Source organism: Trichoplusia ni, chromosome 1 (genome assembly GCF_003590095.1).
Source record: "Trichoplusia ni isolate ovarian cell line Hi5 chromosome 1, tn1, whole genome shotgun sequence".
In the NCBI taxonomy this organism is placed as follows: domain Eukaryota; kingdom Metazoa; phylum Arthropoda; class Insecta; order Lepidoptera; family Noctuidae; genus Trichoplusia; species Trichoplusia ni.
The window spans coordinates 23,606,278-23,625,990 of NC_039478.1; the positions used below are offsets into that span (position 1 = coordinate 23,606,278).

Consider the following 19,713-nt stretch of genomic DNA (forward strand, 5'->3'; position numbering starts at 1 on the left):
AATGAAAAAAGTTCCGCTGTAATCGGCCTCGTATTTTCGTTATTATTTGAATTAGTTGGTTAATAACCTCATCACTAATTATCCAACAACTAATCCACATTTCCCCACCAGGGTCGGTCGCAACGTGAAGCTCTCGATCCGCGAGAACCAGGACAACGGCTCAGCGGACGTCGTGCACCCTAAGGAGGCCGTCTTACCCGGCCAGCACACGATCTTCAACCTGGACAAGCAGAAGTCTAAGTTGTACGTGGGCGGGGCGCCCTCAGACGCCAAGCTGCAGGGCGTCAGCTTCCCCGCCTTCGAAGGACAGATCGAGGAGCTCATGATCGGAGACACGCCTGTGGGACTGTGGAACTTTGTCAAGGCTGAGAACTTGAAGGGTGCGCGCCAGAGGTACAGTAACAAGTTGTGCATTATTCAATCTATAACTCCGTTTGGCAAATCGCTTATATATCCCTAACAATTGTTTTGGAAATGAACGTTATTGTGACAATTAAAACGATTGTTTTCAAGGTCAAAATATGCTCAATGACGCAAAAGACGTAGCTGATATCAAAATCTAATTTGGGGACCCTATGTTATAAATTGAAAAAAAATAGAAATCGAGGAACTAAATCGACTTTTTCCTCCGAACTAAAACTTAATTTTTAAATCAAATCTTTATTGCATACCATAACTATGCAATAAAGATACATACATATATACACATATTTTCGCTATGTAATGCTAAAATTGAATTTATTCTTACCAGGGACAAGTTGATACCCCCGCACACGGGTCCCCAGGAGTACCGGTTCAACGGTAGGTCTCACGTGACGATGCCCGGCCGAGGTTACCTCACCCCTCAGAAGAACCAGATCCTGCTGTTCTTCAGGACGTACGCACCCAACGGTCTCATATACCTGGTGGGAGAAGGAAAGCACTTCTTCTCAATACAGATGCAAGATGGAAGGGTGTTCCTGCAGGTAACATGCCTTATAGAATCTGGTTATTGTGTGTTCATCTGAGTATTTTGTAATATAAGTGGATGAAGGCGGTTCTAGACCATTTATGATACCAACTTCATACTTTCTCTGTTTGGCTGGGTGAACGCGTGAACGCTATTACAAATTAATGAATGATAATTGTTAGTCATCGTGACGTTTTATATTGGCTTGATGTGTACTTAAATAACAAAAAGTTTATCCATATTGAAATGCGTAATTTTTGCTACTATAAGTAGATCAGATAACATTTCTTTTGTTGTCAAAATATGTACATCTGCATTATATATCCATAAACTTATAACACTTAATTCGACAGGTATCCCTGGGCAACCCCGACGACCTTCTAATCATCGGCACAGCGAACTCGTACAACGACGGCAAGTGGCACAGGCTGGACGCCGCACGTATCCTCAATAAATGCTCACTTAAAGTCGACAGAGAGATCATCAAAATGGACTCCGCTGCAACCGAGGACTCTATCACTGCCTTAGACACTATGAACTTCGGTGGAAACAACAAGGGCATCCTCGAAGTGACGAAGGAAGGCTTCGACGGCTGCATCAGACAGATCAGCATGGACGGCGTCAATATAGACCTGAGCGAGAATTTGGAGTCCATCGGAGTCGCTTATGGGTGTCAGGTTAGTCGGGGCTGTATTAGTCACTACGGTTTCATACCGTCAGTTCATCAGACAAAATGTCTTAGATCATTATACATTTTTTTTGTCAAATCCTATCCTTTTAGTCATTCCCAAGATAGTTCGCATTCTTCTTATTAAATTTGACAAGCTGTAATTCCATATAGTCAATTGTATTCACATTTGCGCGCGGCGTCATGTGTGGGTAGCCTTTGTAAATGCACAATGACGTTTGTACTCACACAGCTTTGATTTGTATGTCACTGGCACACAAATTAAAGCTTACATAATAAACAGTAGCTGTGAATCGCACGCACACATAGCGCCGCGCGCACAAATGAGTTGAACTATCTGTACTGGCCGATATCCGATCTTGCTGAAACTGAACATTCTAATATATGGCCCGTCAGTACAATATTGTATTGTTTTGTTTCAGTTCGCGTCACTAGTGTCGTTATCAGGCAAGGGCAGCTACCTGCGCTACGTGGAGAGTACTGCCGGCAACCTGCAGCTGACGCTCAAGTTCAAGACCTCTCGCCCTGACGGCCGGCTGTTCCTTTACGTCACGAAGACGCAGACCACCGCCATGCCCGACAGCATCTCGCTCTCGCTTATTAATGGTACGTCAGATATTCCCCCTTTTTTGTAATAGATTGATCAATCTCTTGCCAAATATAGTGGAGGCCTACCAACACCGCTTTAATTAAAACTGCTGTAGTTATGTGTAAAGCGCATCTGCAACAGAACAGCCAATGTTTTACTTTAATAGATAGTAGCGCCCTCTGCCGAGTTTCATCCGCCGTCATACAGACTGATCCCGACTGTGTCTGGTTGATGACGTCAATAAACTCAATCCTTACTATGAGATATGAGAAAGTATTTATTTTGCCTTTCATCAGCCCTCCAAGGCGTGTATTTTATATTCTTCGGAAAGTAGAAACGAGACGGAAATTCGAACTGTTTTAACTGTCGTTTGCTTTCGTTTGTCAGCATTTAGAATTGTGTGTCGTTGGAATGTTTAATTGGTAATAGAATCTAACATGAGTGATGGTACAGGTAAGCTGGTTCTGATGAGTCAGCGCGAGCAGCTGGACACTGGACTGAGCACTTACAACGACTCGCAGTGGCACGTCGTCACCGTCACGCACAACAACAACGCGCTCAGACTCGCCGTCGACGACTTCGACCACTTCAGGTGACTATCATACTATTGTTCAATATAAATCTCGCACTGCTGGGAAAGAGCGTCTTCATATTCAATTAAATTAAATTCAAAGTCTTTATTTCTCTCATATTACATTAAATTACTAAATTACATGCCCCGCAAAACCGTTTACACGGAATATAGAGAAGGATTTCACATTGACCGCTTGATCATTGAGGGTTGCTATACATAAGTGTGGGATCCTAGTTGAGGTGGTCTATGAACGCGTTCCTGCTTGTCCCCCGACTAAAGGGAAAGGAAACGCATTCCAGTGGTTTTAGCCGGTAAACGACACTCCGGCGTTCGTCGCACGTGTTCCTGGTTCCACGTGGAGTTTTCTTTTAAATTTACTTACTTTTATTTCTTTTAAGTTACTAAAGAAGAACCGTATCGTGTTTGGACGTGCAAAAAAATACTAGAACTTATGCCACTTTTATTTTTCAAATGGATTTAGTCTTGCAATAAATCCACCATGAAAAGATGTTTTAAGCCCATTGCTTCGTAAAACGTTAATAGCCAAAGCTTTCGTAGATACTATCGCTGCATCGGCAGCTTAAAGCATGCATGTAGTCCCTACAATAATGGTGATTGTATGTCAGTACGGACACGGCCCCCGCGCCGCTGCACATCGTGGACGGCGTGCTGTTCATCGGCGGCGTGCAGCCGGGCTACGTGGTGGGCGGGCGCGTGGGCACCCGCACTCCCTTCAGCGGCTGCATCGCCGACGCCAGCGTCAACGGCCGCGTGCTCAACCTGCTCGAGCCCTTCAGCAACAGCAGCATCGTGTTCGGCCGCTGCGGGACTACCACCACCACAGGCGGACTCAGCCCAGGCGAGTACTCCAACGCTTTAAATAACATCCTGATCATTGATCTGGCTTTTGCTTAGCAATATGACCATTTTGATGATTCTTTTTAAGTGAAGATAATGAAAAATGGTGCTTGTTTTTTTCTTAAATAACCCTAACTATACTTACCTTAGCCATTACGTCGGAATTTTAACGATCACTCAAACTAAACGTTAGCCTAGGTTAAGACGTCTGTGCTCGAAATGAATTTCTAATCAATCAGAATGTTCATATGTAATACTCGTGTCGTTACAGATCAAGCACAATGGGCAGCCACACCGCCCACAGACGTGCTGCCCACTCCTGGGCTCCCACCCGCAGCCAGCGAAGCGCCACCTAAAGAAGGTACTTAATATATGCCGATATAATTATAATACTCCCACGACGTTGTATGCCATACTTTTCAAAACAGGTCCTTCATTGACTAATTGAGTACTTCGAGCTTACTTTACCAGAATATTGACTCTAAGCCATATTGCCCTACATGTCGATGGTTGAAATTGTTTTGCGGTTGTGTCGTGGACCTACGCCAAAAGCAGCTAGCGTCCACTTTTGCCTGTGCAATAACTGTTTCGTTATGGATTTCAAACAAACTTTTTTTATTCGTCGTAATCAGTATTTCGTTTTGCCTATTGTCACTGGTTTCTTAACATTTATTCGTGCTTTCAGGTGACGAGGATTTGTTCAGCGCGATCCTGCCGGTGCCACCCGCGGAGGCGAGCACGCCGGCGCCGCAGCCGCCCACAGAGGCCGCCACCACGCCCCGCGCCACCACCACCACAGCGCCACCGCCCACCACCACGCGCCGCCCGCCGCCCAAGCCCGAGCCCGGCTGCGCGCTCGCCTACGACCCCTACTACACCCTGGGAGATCCTGATATAGGATACAGATTCGGTAAGCGACAACGAAATTGTTGGCGAACTGAAAACTGAATCAAGTCACACGAAGGTTTTCACTTTTGGTTTTTGTTCTTGTAACCTGTTTGTCTTTCACCGACACTTTCACACGATGCATGACGTCGGGCTCTTGCAACTTCTTATGTCAGAGATACAGGATCTCTCTACTCCGGATGGCCCCTTACCCTGCGGCCCTGTGGACTACAACTCGAACTATGGGTGTAAACATCCCATCTCTAGATTTTGTACCTGATGATAATTACATAAATCGTGTCTTTTTACATAAATTTTATCCGACAAAATGATAAGTTTTTTTCTATATCAATGTCAAAGTAAACGACCACGCTAAGGTTTTATAGCTTTTAAGCCAGTATACGTATAAATGGCTTGTCGGTTAGGTACTCGCAACGACAGCCGCATCGAGTACGGCAAGCTCCCGGGCCGGCAGCTGCAGGGCTTCGACCTCACGGTGGGGCTGCGCACGTTCGACCAGCACGGCGGCCTCGTGTTCTACGCCGCCGCCGACAAGGACCCGCAGCAGTTCCTCGCCTTCTATATGAAGGATGCCAGGGTAAGTCTCACAAACATTCACGTCATACATATATCATACAATTCCTTGTTTTCCCACGTAATGACAGCTCTTTATTTAATCTCGATGGTCGCCTTCTTCTGTGTTCTGAATATCACTGTTCTTCATGCTAGTTATTTGAAAGAAAGACCCCACCCTCCCCCATGACACGGGATAGGAATGCTATGTTAAATTCCTTAGTATCAGTCATTTTAATATTTTGATTTTGCTATCTGACTTTCGAGTTCGTATTTATTCTTCTTTCCTTGTTTTTCATCTTACTATTTTTACTTCAAATATGCTAACCGAGTATTCTTATACAGCTGCACATGAGGTTCAACTGCGGCGGCGAGACGGCGCTCATATCGTCCAGTCAGACGTACAACGACACGGAGTGGCACGCGGTCACGCTGACCCGCAGTGGCGGCCACGGCAAGCTGGCCGTGGACGGCGACCTGGTCGGGGAGACCAGCGTGTTATGCAACGCGCCCGCACTACTCACTTCACCCTTCTACTACGGGCGGGGGCCTCAGGGACCTCAACCCCGTCATCTCCAATAACCTCATGGTAAGCATTTACATCTGGTTGTATCTGCTCAGATATGAGATCTTAGTGATTTGTTGAAAAAAGTACACGACGATTTTTTAGACTAAGATATACGTACTGATTCTATTAAGCTTGCTTAATCTTTCTAGAAATTACTTGCTTTTCTTATACACACTAGCCTGATCAGAAAACGCCATCTTATAATTCGTATGTACTTTACAGGGCTTCTACCAGCCGTTCAAGGGCTGCCTACAGGGCCTGCAGATGAACGGGCAGCGCGTGACGGACGTGACCACCCGCGTCAACTCGCTGCGCTGCGTCGACAACGTCGAGGAGGGCGTCTACTTCGGCGCCTCCAGCAACCAGCAGAGCAACTACTTGAAGGTACACGAACGATTAAGGATCTGCTTTTGAATTCGAATTAAGTTAAAGGTAACCATAGTTTTAACGGATGTAAGAAATTTACTTATAAATCGAATGTGTACCTACAGCTGCTGGAGAACTTCAAAGTAGGCGACGAGGTTTCCATCGCGATGGAGATCCGTCCGCGGAACAGCACGGGGCTGCTGCTGAGCGTGCACGGCAAGAAGGACTACCTGGTGCTGGAGCTGCTGGAGAACGAGGTCGTGGCCACCGTCGAGAACGGGAACGGGCCCTTCCGCGCCAGCTACTCGCTCGGCAACAAGTACTCGCTGTGCGACGGCAACTGGCACAAGATACACGGTAACACAACTCCCCTACTCCTCCAGATGATTGTAATTGCTTTAAATGTGTGTGACGTATGACAAGTCCGTTGCGTTTCAGTGGTGAAGTCGGTGTACGTGGTGTCGGTGGGCGTGGACGGGCACTTCTCGAAGCCGGGCCTGGGCGCGTACTCGTCGACGGACACGCGGTCCGCGCTGTACGTGGGCGGGCACGAGCGGCCGCTGCACAAGCTGCGCGGCGTGAGGGCGCGGCGTGGCTTCTCCGGCTGCCTGCGGAACCTGCTCATCGGGGACTCGCCGGTGCGCGTGCCGCTCACGGCCGCCGGCCGCAACACACACGTCGGCGTCTGCCCCGCTGACTAACTTACTCGTACTTACAACAGATACTCAACTTAACTTCATAATATATATAATTTTTCTAACTATATTTTATTAGAACAATTTATTCTGTCAATAATCTGCTATATCCAGTTTTCATTTTTGAGTTATATAAGTATCAATTCAATTAAAAATTGTGTATGTCTTATAAAATATAGCTGAAGCATATCTATGTACGTAATCATATTGTCGTATTAGTTAAAAACAATTTTTACGTTTTATCCAAATATTTTTTGTTTACTGTGTTCGTTAAGAAACAATAGTTAGTTGAACATGTTACAGCTATGAAATTTACACAGTCTTAAAAAATCTCTTTCAATCTTCAGTATTTCCGAGATTATGTATGTATAAGCATTTATATAACTATGTGCATTTTAATTTGACAACAAACCTCAACAACTTTTACACAACCTTTGTACTTTGTATTTTATGTTGTTCATTATATATTATATCAATAAAACTCACCAAGTTTTATTTATTCCCTTCTCATCTCTTGTCATGAACGAAGAAGTGCTTATTAATTAGCCATATTACAATGTTTCATGAGATTTCATGACGGCCATGAGAAATAAAAAAAACCTGATGCCCCTTCAAAAAGGGAACAACACAACTGATAAATATCAGCCAAATACTGACTGAAGTCACTTAAGGACGTGTAAATAAATTGCTCACTTTTTAAATGTATTACCAATTATTAATTTTTAAAATCGGTCCATCTGTTTTTTAGTTTTAATTACATTGTAATCGGGTTTAAATTAAAGATACCCTGGAAATCAGCCTCCCCGCTTATCAGGAAGGGCCTTAAAATTGAGTTCCAAAAATCCAACCGGAACGACAAACAAACAATCTAGAAAGTGAGTGTATTAAAAGAAAAAATAGCGAAATAATAGTGCTTCTTTTATTATTTTCCATATCCAAAATCAGTTCAACGAAAAATTCAACGAATTTTACCCAATAAAGTAAAAACTAAACATTTCTTAGCAGATATTGTGCATGGAAAAAAAGAAGTTGAAGGTGTAACCTTATGAGTCGCTCGTCGCTCGTCGCTCGTTTGCAGCGACAAATCTGGTCACGTGATATGTAGCACTACAGCTCGAAATGTTGAGCTTTGTCAAAGATCATATATAAGGAAAATACTATAGAATAGAGAAATTCACAGAAAAACGATCGCGATTGAGCTGCGTGACAAGTCGATATAAAAGTGGTGCTGTAACGGTCTCTACATTAGTCCCCGCAAATAATGGCATCGAAAAAGTAAAACACTATTATATCGATATTTTTATGCAATCCTATTTCTTTCATTTGTATCACTGCCATGGGGTACGAATGAGGTTAGGAAGTCAGCACCACGGGGTAACGTTCTGACCAGATTTATCGCTGCAAACGAACGACCAGAGACTGCATGAAGTAGCGACTTTTGCGAATCGCAGGAAATTTAAAATGGGGTCACGGGGAAATTAAAAACGAGCGACAAGCAACTCATGAGGCTATACCTTAATGCTTGTTTTAGAATTTATACTCTGTAAAAAATATTATGTTCTTTTCAATAATCTGTGGTAAAAAGTTTAATTTTCATGGCGGTAAATGGTTTTCAAATAAAGGTGAATTCTATGTAGGTGGTGCTTCAAAGCACGGTAGAAGAAAATTATTTTTGTTGTGATACCGTCAATTTATTTTTAATTGGTTTTACAAGTCAACCTGTGTCCACCTGTGGATTTATTATAATCATATCGAAATGGAACCCTCCAAACAGAATCTAGGGTTTATGTCAATTTATCGCTTAAAGTTTTACAAAAATAAGAAAGATTGGAAGCTTAGCAGCGATGTCAAGAAACCTTTACCAAAATCCGAAAGGTATATAAGGCACGCCATTTCTGTTGATTTTAGATGTAATTTCTATTCACAAGATTTAATATTACTTTTTCAATTAGCCGGCAAAACATCTTGCTCTGTATAGCCTTTTCAAAGAGTACGAACATCGACCACATGCTTGATTATAAAGGCAAGCGGTTGTGGAATTCATATTCTAATGATGATGTTTTACAAATTAAGAAACTAATGACATTGTTAATAAAAACCAAATTTTGTATGACAGGCCATAATATATGAAGGCCATTAAGCTTTAAAAAATATTTAACTCTTTCAAATAGTTTTAATGTGACTACATATTTAAAACTTTTTATTCGGCTCATAAAATATAAGTTTATATCAGCAATCTTAAGTGGTGCACACAAAGTTTCAGTACCATTCTTTTTAATTTTAATTAAGTTTGCAATGTTTTGGTTTTCAAATGCTTCAAAATATATCCAAACAGAGCTCCTATTTATTTAATTAACAAGTTCCTGAAACAATTTTTCTGGTAAATACTATTCAAAAAGTTATTTTTTACTTTGCATATGCTAGCAATTTCCAAATTAATAAAATGGGTTTATATTCCATAATAGCTTTGTATTTGATTTGTAGTGAAAGTGAAGGGCAGATGGAGATGGACTGCGAGCCAGAGCCATCTTTCAAACAGTGTCTAGATGAAGAACTAGGTAAGCCATATCCCTCACTTTACTCTAAAAAAAGGTATCTTCCAAGGTAGTGTAGTAACCACACATGGATTCCTTATAAAAGATAACTCATTGATAATGCCATTTGCAACTTGCATGTGGTCACAAATCTCCTCATTGATTGGAGTCAGAATCAGAATCAGAATAATTTTATTTGTAAAACATAGGATATTTACATACAGGTGTTAAGAGGTATTATTTGTGCGCTTTGTCTTGCCGTGAAGGCGTACAAATATTATTTAACAACTAAGTTTATAATTAGGTACAATGAGTGCAGAGACTATCAGAAAAATATCAAAATTAAACACATCTGTACAAACTAAAAAATATAACAGTGTTATTATTTTAAAATAACTAATCATTACTATAACATTTTAAAACTGTCTGTAAAATAGCCTAGTTGAATGTAAAACTTGATTTTCATTTTATACTAGCACAAGAATGATTTTCTAAAACAGTTTTATCGTTATAAAATAAAATGTAGTAGCAAGGTTCACTGGTTCCAGGTTCAGCCATTGACAAGTATTAATGTGACTTTTTCAAATTTAAATGTATTATGTATTTTTTTTGGTACAAATCTATTTTCTGTAATTAATATACTCTTCTATTGTATGGAAGCACTTTTCTATTTATTAAACAAAGCTTTTAATTTTCTTTTAAGTCTTGTTTTAGGTAGCTCTGTAATTTCTAGGAATTTTGTTATATAATACTAGCTGTTGCCCGTGACTTCGTCCCCGTGGGTAGAAGATATAAGTTATGATTTATACCTGCCCTGCTTTTTTCACATTTTCCATTGTATCTTCGCTCCTATTAGTCGCAGCGGTGATGGTTTATAGCCTAAAGCCTTCCTCGATTAATGATCTATAAATTTTAATTGAAGTGGATATGAATTTTATGTTTTTTACTGAAAATGGACACATATACACAATCATAACAACGGTTTCAACCAACTTCTAAGAGGAGGTGTAAATATGTTTAGAAATTCAGTCGCAATATAGCTTCCACAGGAAATATAGTTATGAGCTATGAATAAATAATTATTTAATACAAAACTAACTGTTGGATGCTATCAATTACTATTGAATCTTCGTTTTTTGTTTCCTGGATATGTGTTATCGACTTAGTGTAAATAATGTCACCTACAGCGGACATACTGATATATTCAAGGCATATTAGCAAACAGTTTTTTTACTGCTTAAGAAATTTCCAATTGTTATCACAATAAATAATTAGCATGCATATTACTATGCGGGTACTTGACATTAATTAACACCTCATTGCTGATAAAACAACAACAACTGCAATCTGCCTTGCAATTTCATTGCCATCCCTACTAATCCCTACTAATATTATAAATGCGAAAGTAACTCTGACTGTCTGTCTGCCTGTCTGTCTGTCTGATTTTAATGAAATTTGGTACAGAGATAGAGTTGACCTTGAGAAAGAACAAAAAGTTTTTATCCCGGACTTTTGAAGAGTTCCCTTGCAAACGCGATATAACCGACCTCGACGCGGGCGAACTTTACACTATGTTTAAATCTGTTATAATATTTACATTGAATTTTGTAAAAACATCAACTGATCTTTGCATGTAATGAGAATGGCCTGCAAATTGGCAGCATTTTTGTCCCATGTATGTTGATGAATAGTGGCCGTGGTCTAAGATCTACAAAACAAACAGCATAAGGATAACCATAGTTGTAAATCAACCACAAAAAAAATCTCTGTTCAGAAAAGTACCTACACAAGGAAAGAGATTCAGATAGTCAAAAATTATGAATTACTAGCTGTTGCCCGCGACTTCGTCCCCGTGGGTAGAAGATATGTATAAGTTATGATTTATACCTGCCCTGTTTTTTCACATTTTCTATTGCACCTTCGCTCCTATTAGTCGCAGCGTGATGGTTTATAGCCTAAAGCCTTCATCGATGAATGGTCTATTCAACACAAAAATAATTTTTCAATTTGGACCAGTAGTTCCTGAGATTAGCGTGTTCAAACAAACAAACTCTTCAGCTTTATATATTAGTATAGATTAGTATAGATGAGTGTACAATTTAGTAACTTACACATTTATTATAAATATGTACAAGGATAAGTTTGCTCTAAAAGACTCATATTTACATTATAATAGCTACAAATCTGTAGTTGAAGAACATTCCTTGCATACAGTTAAGAATGGATTGAATATCCAATGTTACGCAATTCTTTTCATGTCCTTAGTCCTCGACCAATGTCAGTAATACCACTCTTGCATTTTCTTCTATGAGTTCTATGATAGGTTTAATATCGTGGTTTCTTAGGTTTACGCGAATGTTAGACATTGAAATGAAACGACTTTTACGGATTTTATCGCGGTTTAATTTTTGGTTTTAGTTCCCGACGTTTCGACACCTTTCCTGCCTTGTCTGCCCGTGACCATGATACCTGCAAAGGTGTCGAAACGTCGGGAACTAAAACCAAAAATTAAACCGCGATAAAATCCGTAAAAGTCGTTTCATTTCAGGTTTAATATCATTCCCGACGATATCGAATGCTTTGGCCTTTGCTCCAGTTAAAGAACATGAGCACAACCAATTGTCCAAAGAATTTCGAGTGCTATCATTTTAAATATCGTTTTGCAATCTCTTGTACTTAGTAAGTTTAACGACGTTAATATACACCCCGTTGTGAGGTACGAGTTCAAACAGTCCTGCGGTCGTTCTTTTTCGCGAGAAATTAAACTCCATTCCTATTGCTATCTCTATGTAGGTATAACATCGCACAGTGTGTTAAGAACCCGGTTTTTGTGTCATCATGTTTTTATGTTTTCAGTATACATTTAATTTCTGTTCCATTCAACTATAATATTATAAATGCGAAAGTAAGTCTGTCTGTCTGTTAAGCTTTTACGTCTAAACCACTGAACTGTTTTTAATGAAATTTAGTACAGAGATAGAGTTGACCTTGAGAAAGAACATAGGATAACGTTTTTATACCGAACTTTTGGAAACGCGATATAACCGACATCGACGCGGGCGAAAAGCTAGTTTGCTATATACTAAAAAACATAAACAATAATTTGTTTTTATTGAATTAATCGATAGAGTCTACATTTCTGAGGATTAGAGTAAAACTCCGGATTCGCCAAGACTTGTTTTTTTTTTTTAAATGCCAAAGTTTTGAAATAACTCCTGGAAACCGATGAGTTAGGTTTCGGAAAAAATACTTCAAGCATCAGCAATTCTTTAATGTAGGAATGAACACCTACTAGGGCCGTTTAGAAGAATAAAAAAATGGAAACGAAAAATCATAATTTCATCTCTCGACCCATTCATACTAAAGCAACAGGAATTGATAGAACGGTCGGCTATTATATATACCTTTCTTCGATAGAATAAATATATTTTGGAATATGGAGCGAAAAATAATCATTATAATTTAATGGAAGTACCATTTAATGGTACTTCCATTAAATTATAATGATTATTTTTCGCTTTTTGTAAGCCTGAAATTTCAAAACCTTTGCATTTTTTTTAAATAATGAAAGTACAAGTCTTGGCCAATCCGGAGTTTTACTCTTATCCTCAGGATTGTAGACTCTATCAATTAATTCAATAATAAGATGATGGTACAAAAACCGTTTTCTTAACACACTGTGCATCGTCATCATCTTTATCAATATATTGTTTATTTCGGTTCTTCTCAGGCATAGCTGTATCTTCTGCCGTCGTGTCTTTTGATAGAAAATCGGTAGAAGCACTTTAGTCACCGAAGACTTTCATCAGTTTTTGATCCTATTAGGAATTGTAATCGTGTTAATCAATAGGAACGTTCTTACCGTGCATTTATTAGCTTTACCTGAATGTTACTTAGTTTTTATGTTAGTATGTATGTAACCGAGGGCTTCGATCCTTTAAAACAAAGGACCCACTTCACCTTAACCCACTTCGAACGGTCAAGATTTCATTAAAAGTAGACTTATCGAGGACCGATGACGATACTATAATGCATGAATCATACAATTTATTTTTTAATAAGGAATGGGTTTACACTTCTGTAGTTAGCCAAAATAAGAATAGAAAATATTTTCATAGAATTCAAATTGTCGGTAGGAGTAATTAATAAACGAAATTACCTTAATGTAAAAAATCGTGTTTGCCTTATGATAACATTCTATTGAAAGTCGTATGGAAACGTGGTTCTTGAATGACAACATAAAATAACACCTCTTATAATTTAGGATAATATATGTAGGCATAAATTTAAAAAATTAATAAATAATAAAAAAAATATATTATGAACTAGCTTTTCGCCCACGTCGAGGTCGAGGTTATATTGCGTTTCCCAGAGAACTCTTCAAAAGTCCGGGATAAAAACTATCCTATGTTCTTTCTCAAGGTCAACTTTATCTCTGTACCAAATTTCATTAAAATCAGTTCAGTGGTTTAGACGTGAAAGCGTAACAAACAGACAGACAGAGTTACGTTCGCATTTATAATATTAGTAGGGATGTAGGCATATTTATATGCCCAAGGGCTGACTTGTCTATTTTTCATACAAATTTCTTCGTATAACATACACTTTCTTTTTAAATAGTTTCATTGTAAATAGTTCAGCTTTTTTTGAGTTATAAATAGTGCAACTAACACGACTTGCTTTGTTATACATATATGGAGATAGATATTTAAATTATAACTATAGTATTTTGTTTTTAGGTGCACATGAAGAGCCGGAGCCGGTGCAGAGCATAAAAGCTGATGCCCCAGGCCTGGGTAACAATGTCTGGACTAACCGGCAGTGGACCGAGCAGAGGCCAGCAGTCGATCACCAGGCAGCCATGGATTACCAGCGGGCGATGGTACTCGTATTATATCAGTAACGTTTTTGGGAACATTTCAGACATTTTACATTTGTTCAAAATATGTTGGAGTTAATTTACATAAAATTATATATTATGAATTTTTTCAAAAAAATTAAAGCCTCCCTTTATCTCTTAGGGCTAAATTTTATTCACCACTGGCTAGTCTGAACACATCAAAATTGGAGCAATATTTTCCTATTAAGTCGTCGAAATGTGATATACCAAGTAAATATTAATGTGCAATGTTAATCTTATAAAGCAATACTCGTACATTCTCATTACATTAGTGTGCAGGTAAAGTTACCATGTCATTGGCAGGAGTATCTTGATGCGGCCGCTGCGCTCGATCCGAAGGACTTCGCCCTCCCAGACACATACGAACCGCTTCAACCGCAAATACAGCGTCCACCAGGTAGGTACTGAACACCTGACTGTTTTATGTTATTCTGATCCTATAGTGAAGTTTACTCCAGGGCCCCGATTCTGCTATTTACAATGGCCGTTGAAATTATTCCTATTCTCTTAAGCATTTCGCCAATAAAATAATTCGATGTTTGTATTGACCTTGAGTGTATTATCCCGTACGACCCGTACTGAATTTCCAATAATTGTGTAGAAAAATGCTTATAAAAATACAAAAATTGACATTTCAAGCCAAATTTCGTTCATTCATGGGCCATTGTAAATAGCTGAATTGGAACCCAGCAAAAGTTCTTCAAAAGTTTATTTACGTAATTAAACTTGATTTAGTGTCTGTCCTGCAGTAGAGCAAAACTCACAGCGAGGGTACAGGCTTCGCCAGCAACTGGAGCTGTCCTCCCTGGGGGACAGTTTGGCGCGGACTGAGCAGTGGCTGCAGCGGCGCGGCTACAAAGACCTGCACTACGACCAGCCGGTACGTGATAAATACTGAGCAACAATCTACTGCAGCCATTCGACTAGTGGTAAAGATGCAACTTTTGGCTAAAGCTTAAAAAAAAGTTTATTATCCCTACTTATATTATATATGCGAAAGTAAATCTCTCTGTCTGTCTGTCTGTCTGTTACGCTTTCATGTCTAAACCACTGAACTGATTTTAATGAGATAGAGTTGACCTTGAGAAAGAACATAGGATAGTCTTTATCCCAGACTTTTGAAGAGTTCTCTTGGAAACGCGATATAACCGACCTCGGCGCGGGTAGAGCCGCGGGCGAAAAGCTATTATCTCATATTGTTACAAAAGTATAGAACCCTCCGTTTGGTCCCACACCTTCCATTCCATTAATAGAATATTGAGACAGTACCTAAATATACTATAATCTTAGTTACTAGAAGTGTCTGCGTGTTCCCTGGGAGGGCTGGTAATGAGTAAAAAATGACTTGAAACTTAGAAACAGCACAACAGATCATTTGCACTCACAATATTTTCCCAAATTCAAAGAAGGCAGCAGAATATTCTGTTAAAGGTATACGCAGTTTACACGCGTCCGAAGTAGTGGCTAGTGCGATACGCTACATTGACGTCCTTTCCTTTCCTTTGACTGCCTGCTCAAAAACATTATTGAAGCTCTTTAGTTACTAAGTTGGTAATTTTTTTTTGCTCAAGTTGTTAGTGTAAACATTTTCATCCCACAGGTAGGCGCTGAGCATATTGCGCCAAACAGCTTAGAGGTCGACCTCAGCATTGATGAACAAAACGTACTGGCGGGTAACCGACTTTTCAATTACATAATACGCCAACATTTTAAAGTTGCTTGCAATAAAGTAAGGAAAAACTGTAATACAAGTTTCGATTAGCTAACGATATTTTTTTTTCATTTGCACGACTTTCTTTGTAATTTTCTGTTAAGGGTGTCCGTGCGTGGCTGGGCTACCTCCCGGTCCGGAGGCCGTGTCCCGCCTCGTGCGTTCCTTGCGAAACATACTGGAAGAACTGATCAGAAGAGAGGCTTTGGTGAGGATCTTATTTGTCTTTTTTTAACCGTTAACTCTCATGGTTACTGGTAAAGTCGATAAAGTCGGACCTCACTCAGATGGTCAGGCCAAATCTCCCTACCTGAACATCAAGCTTCATGTTGCGCTACACGATGAAAAATATTGGAACAAGTGGCACAACATAAATAAGATCGTTCCAGATTCGGGCCATCACGACCTTCAGTCATTGTAAGCCGAGTGCGTTTGCCGTATTGTTAAAATTATTTTTTTTTAATAATTTCGGTGTAACCTTAAGCCGTAATGTACTATTCACAAGTAGGTTACGTTGAAAGGAATTGCTGTAGTTTATCACTATCAAGTATCACTGATCTGGGTCTATACAACAAACAAGGACCAGTTACGTTTTAAACACTTCTTTTTAGCGAGTTAGCGGCAATCGTTGAGTTACAACAACTACCTCGAAGACAGCCATTGCATGCAAATTCCCTGAAAAAAATTCGAACGATCTTTTTACTTGAATGAACATGCTTTCTAAGCAAGAATTGTGCGTTAACCTATAGTTGCCGATGTTTGTGCGTGCTTACAGGGTCCTCCAATGCATTACGTGACTCGAGAGGAATACGATGAGCACCTGACACGCGCCAGTGATCCCTCGTACACACTGGACCCGGTGATAGCTGGCTCACATTTAGCCGTACCCTCTGCGCCATCGCCGACTCCCAGCCTTGACCTGCCCTGCACGCCGCGCGGTCGCGGCCGCTTACTTGCGTCCTCGCTCAACATGGACCCGCCCTGCATTACACCTGGCCGCGGCTTTCACATGAGCTCGCCCAAAAAATATTAAGCTGAATGTTGCCAGCAAATGCATTTCACTATTTTTTCATTAACATTACAAGAATAAATATTTTTATAGCCATATTGTAATTATATAGAATCAATATCCACGTTTTCGATCGATCCGTTCAACAAGGTGGTGCATTACTTGTTTTTGTTTCTTTATGACCTAAGTCCGTTTACATATATAGTTTTTACTCAAGTAGCTTAGATATTATATAAAGTAAGTTAAGACAGGACCTAGTCTTGTAATAATAATGTTAAAAATTTAATATTAATATTGTTTATCCCATCTTATCGTTGATACATGTGTATCTGGGACTAGTTTTTTTTTGTAGGTATGTTACCTATTTCTGTCGTTAATTTTTTGTGTTATAAATATTTGATTGTGACATTGTTTATCCCGTATAATTATCTGACGATTGACGAGTGCCTTTATTGTATTTTTGATACACTTTAGGAGAGAGCAACTCAGTAGGAAAATTAAAAAATCTATTGATTAAAAAAACTTTGTTTTATTCTAATCAAATAGAAATCAAAAGAGCGCCGATTATCTGAATCAATTGGGACCGATTGCGATAATCGGATATAGACTTAATTAAGACATCAATAAGTATTCTATTTCGGTACCAACGCTTTCATTTGAGTTTTTACTCGAGTACATTTGCAGACATATATTATAGTTATTCTTCCCCATTTTTATCGCAGCAACGTTTAAATGGCTCAGTGGTTTTTTTTTTTAATTCGCAAATAATTCATCTTTCATGTCAAACAAAATTTAAAGCGCATAGGTAATCCGTTCCTGACCTATGATGGCACAGACAGATTTATAACACCACTCCTTTTGCTTCGGGCCTTAAAGAAAGGCTGTCGCGTGTCAGGCAATTTTTCCTTTTTTACACTTTAATATTAGCTTCACTTGTAATGTATATAAGAAAATCTTGGAATCTTAATTTGACCCACTTCCCGGTCTTCGATTAGGATGAAATTTTGCACACGCTCTGAGTTCTGATGACAATGCATGACCTGTGATGCATGACTAGCTAAGAAAAGTCATTACAAATCCAATATGGCGGCCTCCCCAAGATGGCGGACTGGCTGTTTGAAATCTACCCCCATGATATGGGTATCAAATAAAAGGGTTTGCTGTCAGGAATACGAAAAAAATAGTCCCGTGACTAAAATCCAATATGGCGGGCGTCCAAGATGGCGGACAGGCTATTTGAAATGCACCTCCATGATATGGGTATCAAATGAAAGGGTGAATTTGGATGCGTAAAACTTTGAATTTTGTTAAGTTTGTTAATAATAAATATCTTTAAATACCTATCAATATTTTAAATTGGTAAGTAGTAAATTAAGTTTGAATAATAAGAAGACTAAAAAGTATAAAATAAAAATAATAGTTTAAAAAACACGCTTTTATTACGCACTAAAAATATACCTAGTTCATAAGAACAATCAATCAATGGTATTTTTGTAAAAAAGCGTGGGGGGCTCCATATATCAGTTCTTGAAAAGCGCCCCACGCTTTTTCGCAATAATACTATTCATTTATTGTTTTTTAATTCATTTTTAAATTAATATTATTGTGAAAAAAGCTAGGGGCGCTTTTCAAGAAATGATATATGGAACCCCTACGATTTTTTCGCAATAATACCATTTATTGTTTTATTTCTAAATTAGAAATTATTTACCACTTTTTAGTTTCTTTCATCATTAAAGCGTGTTTTTTAGAATTTTTTAACTATATTTTTAGTGCGTAATAAAAGCGTGTTTTTTAAATTGATTGAAAGTCTTATTTGGTTGAAATAAAAGTAGTCATTTTGATCAGACACCTAAAGAAACGTGACGTGATTACTTTTCGCATAAAAATGTTTTCTATAGATCCATGACATTGTATCATCTGAGGGCACGGCAGTGCCCCTGCCAAGTCTCGAGCAAAACGGGCACGGCCGTACCATCTTTTCTCGAAGCGATTCGCGGCTGTTTCGCCCCCCCTGTATCTTCGACGTGGACAAAGCTAGGAGTTTAGCTTTTCGGGGAATAATAGTAGGCATTAGAACAAGCTTAAGTTCGAAATTACATGCCAATTGAATTAATGGTTTAGGAGTTACGGTCGATCAAAGTTACACCATTTTGTCACTCACTGACTCACTGACTCACTGACTCACTGACAGATCATCAAAAATCTAAGGTACTTCTAGCAGACTTAGAAACTTCAAATTTTGCACCAAGATAGGTCCTTAGCCACATATAAAGGAAAAATTATAAAAACATTAAAAAATAATATGCCATAGAAAACAATTTTATATTTGCGGTTTGGCAAGAACATTATGTATGGATTTTGACTGCATTGTTAACTTTGTTCGTTGTTTAAGTACCTATTCAATTGGATGAATACATACATAGAATAGAAAAGAATAATATAAATGTAATACACAGACTATCATTAATACAAATTAATACATAAAATTCATAATTCATTAAATTAATAAAGCTAAAACTCCATTGTATTGCGATAAATATTGTATGCGCGCTCGATAGATGGCGTTGTACGTGTCTGAATCGCGCTATGGTTTCGTTACAAAGCGCAGTCTAAGTAGTACTTCAGAATAATTCGATAATTTTCATTTGATAGCGCCACCTGTCTATGAAAAACCATTTCGAAACTAAAAAATATTGTAGTGATAATTGATATTCGGAGAACTTTACGTGTTATTTAGTTTAGTTTAGCTATAGTTTGTAAGTTAGTAGATATATATATGCATATATATATAAGTTTAAGCTTGTTTACATT

General features: G+C 38.9%; 2 protein-coding genes across 3 annotated transcripts in view; both read left to right on the forward strand.

Moving 5' to 3' along the window:
• LOC113499980 (laminin subunit alpha) overlaps positions 1–7,230 on the forward strand; it is a 45,435-nt gene extending 38,205 nt beyond the window's left edge. The window contains 14 exon segments of the mRNA XM_026880613.1: positions 112–393; positions 752–965; positions 1,303–1,626; positions 2,060–2,243; positions 2,680–2,818; positions 3,427–3,659; positions 3,930–4,019; positions 4,344–4,568; positions 4,969–5,141; positions 5,462–5,656; positions 5,658–5,705; positions 5,907–6,068; positions 6,176–6,407; positions 6,489–7,230. Of these exon segments, the coding sequence (XP_026736414.1) occupies positions 112–393; positions 752–965; positions 1,303–1,626; positions 2,060–2,243; positions 2,680–2,818; positions 3,427–3,659; positions 3,930–4,019; positions 4,344–4,568; positions 4,969–5,141; positions 5,462–5,656; positions 5,658–5,705; positions 5,907–6,068; positions 6,176–6,407; positions 6,489–6,751 (2,764 nt within the window). The 3' untranslated portion in view covers positions 6,752–7,230.
• A 450-nt stretch (positions 7,231–7,680) lies between these two features.
• LOC113500012 lies at positions 7,681–18,059 on the forward strand. Of its 2 annotated transcripts, none has more exons than XM_026880666.1 (8): positions 7,681–8,620; positions 9,230–9,303; positions 14,019–14,161; positions 14,483–14,576; positions 14,932–15,059; positions 15,780–15,852; positions 15,995–16,098; positions 16,666–18,059. In XM_026880666.1, the coding sequence occupies exons 1-8, from the start codon at positions 8,502–8,504 to the stop codon at positions 16,921–16,923; spliced, it is 993 nt and encodes a 330-aa protein (XP_026736467.1). In that variant the 5' UTR covers positions 7,681–8,501; the 3' UTR covers positions 16,924–18,059. The 2 variants fall into 2 exon arrangements, with proteins under 2 accessions (XP_026736467.1, XP_026736459.1); XM_026880658.1 differs by having other exon boundaries at positions 7,682–8,620; positions 14,929–15,059; positions 16,666–18,058.
• Positions 18,060–19,713: the final 1,654 nt, after the last annotated feature.

What these genes read in the sequence shown, in the direction of transcription:
- LOC113500012 (XM_026880658.1), top strand. Translation starts at nt 8,502, where the DNA reads ATGGAACCCTCCAAACAGAATCTAGGGTTTATGTCAATTTATCGCTTA. An exon ending in CCTTTACCAAAATCCGAAAG is followed by an intron (nt 8,621 to 9,229) that starts GTATATAAGGCA and finishes TTTGATTTGTAG; the next exon opens with TGAAAGTGAAGGGCAGATGG. An exon ending in ACCTGCACTACGACCAGCCG is followed by an intron (nt 15,060 to 15,779) that starts GTACGTGATAAA and finishes TTCATCCCACAG; the next exon opens with GTAGGCGCTGAGCATATTGC.